This window comes from Solenopsis invicta, chromosome 8 (genome assembly GCF_016802725.1).
Source record: "Solenopsis invicta isolate M01_SB chromosome 8, UNIL_Sinv_3.0, whole genome shotgun sequence".
Taxonomy (NCBI): Eukaryota; Metazoa; Arthropoda; class Insecta; order Hymenoptera; family Formicidae; genus Solenopsis; species Solenopsis invicta.
This window is the reverse complement of record NC_052671.1, coordinates 24,385,198-24,387,942: the sequence shown is the minus strand read 5'-3', so window position 1 is coordinate 24,387,942 and position 2,745 is coordinate 24,385,198. Positions and strand designations below refer to the sequence as shown.

The window sequence follows — 2,745 nt, the reverse complement described above, 5'->3', positions numbered from 1 at the left end:
TTCTTCATTTCCAAGACCAGGGGCATGTGATCTGAGTCCGGTCGGCCTACGATCACGAGATCGTTTACAATATCTCTACAGTTTTCACTTACTACTACATAGTCTATAACTGAGCTTCCCCTTTCCCCTACGTATGTGTATTCTCCTAATTTATCCCCCTTTCTTGTCCCATTTATGATATTTCCTCCAATTTCACCTACTAAGTCTAGAAAATCTCTCCCTCTGCTGTTTACTACTTTATCTTTACTCCTACGTGTCACCCCCCATCCTTCTTCATCATTTCCTCCTTCTTCACCTATTCTAGCATTAAAATCTCCACCTATTATTATATACTCTTCCTTATTTTCCTCTGTTATACTTTCAATTTTATTTCTCAAATCCAACCAATTCCTAGTTGCATATATTCCCATTATTATAAATTTTAATTTATCATCACTATTTTTAACCTTTGTAACTATCAACCCCTCCATCTCTTCACTATTTATCTTTAACTGTTCCTCACCCCAATCTTTACTTACACCAATAATAAAGCCACCCCTTGCCCTACCTTTTTTCTTTTCCCTGATCGCGAAACTGCATCCCCACCTGTGAGTCCCTGGTAATTTCTTTCTAATTTTTTCCCAACCTTTCTCTTCTACCCATGTCTCTATTAAACATATATAGTCCATCCTCCCTATAAATTTCCAAAATTCCTCATCTTGTCTCCATATTCCTGCTATATTCCAAAATACCATTCTCCTTTTCCCCTCTCCCCCCTCACCTGCTACTTCCTCCTCAACTTCCTGGCTTAATTGAAATCCTGACTTTTGTCCCTCTCCCTATCCCTTCTCTTCTCCCTATTTTCCTCATTCATTCCCCCCTTATCTCCCTCTTTCCTCGTATTTTCCTCTATTTCTTCCCAGCGTTTCCAACTGTCCCCTATTTTTACTCTTCCTGTTCCTATTTTTATTTCAAATCCCTTCTCTCTTTGTTCTCTACACCATTTATGAATCTTTTCTTGCACCCTCCTCTCCTCCCATGTTAAATCGTTTTCTATGAATATTTTCCCACCCTTTAACTTGCTTTTTTTAATCATAATTTCCTTCTTTTTCTCTTCTCCATCTATTTTAGCAATTACTACTGATCCACTTAACCTACACATTACCACTTTACAATTGACATCTAATTTCTTACCTATAAAATTCTCGGTCCATGCTTTCTTATCTTCCGCTTTTCCAAATTCCTCAATTCCTTCCCCTAATCCCCTAATGACTATGTTATTGCTTCTCTCCTCTCTTTCTCTAACAGACATCCATCTCTTTAACTTATTCACCTCTCTGTCACTAAAACCCTCGCTTCCATATGATCTGATACTCCTAACGCTACTCCCGAAGCTTCTAACTGATGCTCTACTCCCTCCCCCACTATCACTATCTTCCTTATTGTACATCTCAACGTCTCCTGCATTTCTAACCTCCTCTTTCCATTTTTCCATACTTTCTACACTCTTCGCTACCTGTTCCAGTTTGTCGTTCCTTTTTTCCTCTCTGCTCCTTACTAATTTTACTTCCGTCTTTAGATCTGCTATCATCTGCTTTAGTTCTTTTACCTCATTTTGCCAATACTTCTTTAACTTCTCTATTTCCTTTTGCCATGCAACCTTACTCACATTTTCCGTCTCCTCTAACCTAAAAGATACTCTCTTACCGTTGGATTTATCCTCGGTCACTAACTTTCTTTGCCTAAGATCCCTGCTTCCTTCCTTACCGACATCTCCCGCCTTACTCGCCATTCTGCCCTAACCTTACTTTTAGACTGCTTCCTTTCCACCCTGATTTCTACCTATATCTTGTCTCCCCAGATCTCCCTTCAATCGCCCTAGCTTCTCTCCCTCCCCTTTCCCCCCCGTACCTCTTTCACACCTCTCCGCTAACTTAATTAAATCGCACGCTGTGCACACTCGGCCACACACTCCATACACACAACCGCTCGCATGCGCGCCACCTAACCAAGTCCCCTACAAGGAATTCTTTCACAAACTTACGGACAATACTGTTGCGTTTTTCTATATTTTATGTGTAACGGTTATAATCTTAATCAATTTCTAAAATCATTTTCTAATGAACCCACATACAACGACCGTTTGATCGTAAAATTATTTCATAAATTTTTTCTTTGTAATAAAGAAAAATATGTGAAAAAACCAATTATATGCCGACGTATTCAATCTTGTACTTTTAAAAAGTAAAAATGTATGAAGATTTATTGTAACAATAAATATTTTACTTTCAAACCTAGTTTATTTTCTTTCGCTTCCCATGTATTCTAATGTAAAGTAATAAATCAATTTCTTTTTGTAACATTCAAAATTTAATATAAAAGAAACCTTTGAAAGTTTATTTTCTAAAACTATAAATCGAAACTCATGCTCATTCATGTTTTGTTAAATTCATGAAAAGACGAAAACTTTATATTGCTCCTAGTTGTCATAAATTATTCTCTTTTTGTAACATTCAAAAATTAATATAAAAGAAACCTTAGAAAGTTTACTTTCTAAAACTATAAATCGAAACTCATGCTCATTCATGTTTTGCTAAATCCATAAAAAGACAAAAACTTTATATTGTTTATAGTTGTTATAAATCACTCTCCTTTTTGCAGCTTTTCAAAATTTAATATAGAAAAATTATTTGAAAAGATATATTATTCTCTCAGAATCTACAAAACATATAATTATTCTTGTTTTATTAGATTCTGTAATGACAA

At 35.9% G+C, this 2,745-nt stretch overlaps 1 protein-coding gene across 1 annotated transcript; it reads right to left on the bottom strand.

The window, feature by feature from the left end:
* Nucleotides 1-787: 787 nt before the first annotated feature.
* Nucleotides 788-1,771, bottom strand: LOC113005092. Its single transcript, XM_026140128.2, has one exon. The coding sequence runs from the start codon at nucleotides 1,769-1,771 to the stop codon at nucleotides 788-790; it is 984 nt and encodes a 327-aa protein (XP_025995913.2).
* Nucleotides 1,772-2,745: the final 974 nt, after the last annotated feature.

What these genes read in the sequence shown, in the direction of transcription:
- LOC113005092 (XM_026140128.2), bottom strand. Translation starts at nt 1,771, where the DNA reads ATGGCGAGTAAGGCGGGAGATGTCGGTAAGGAAGGAAGCAGGGATCTT.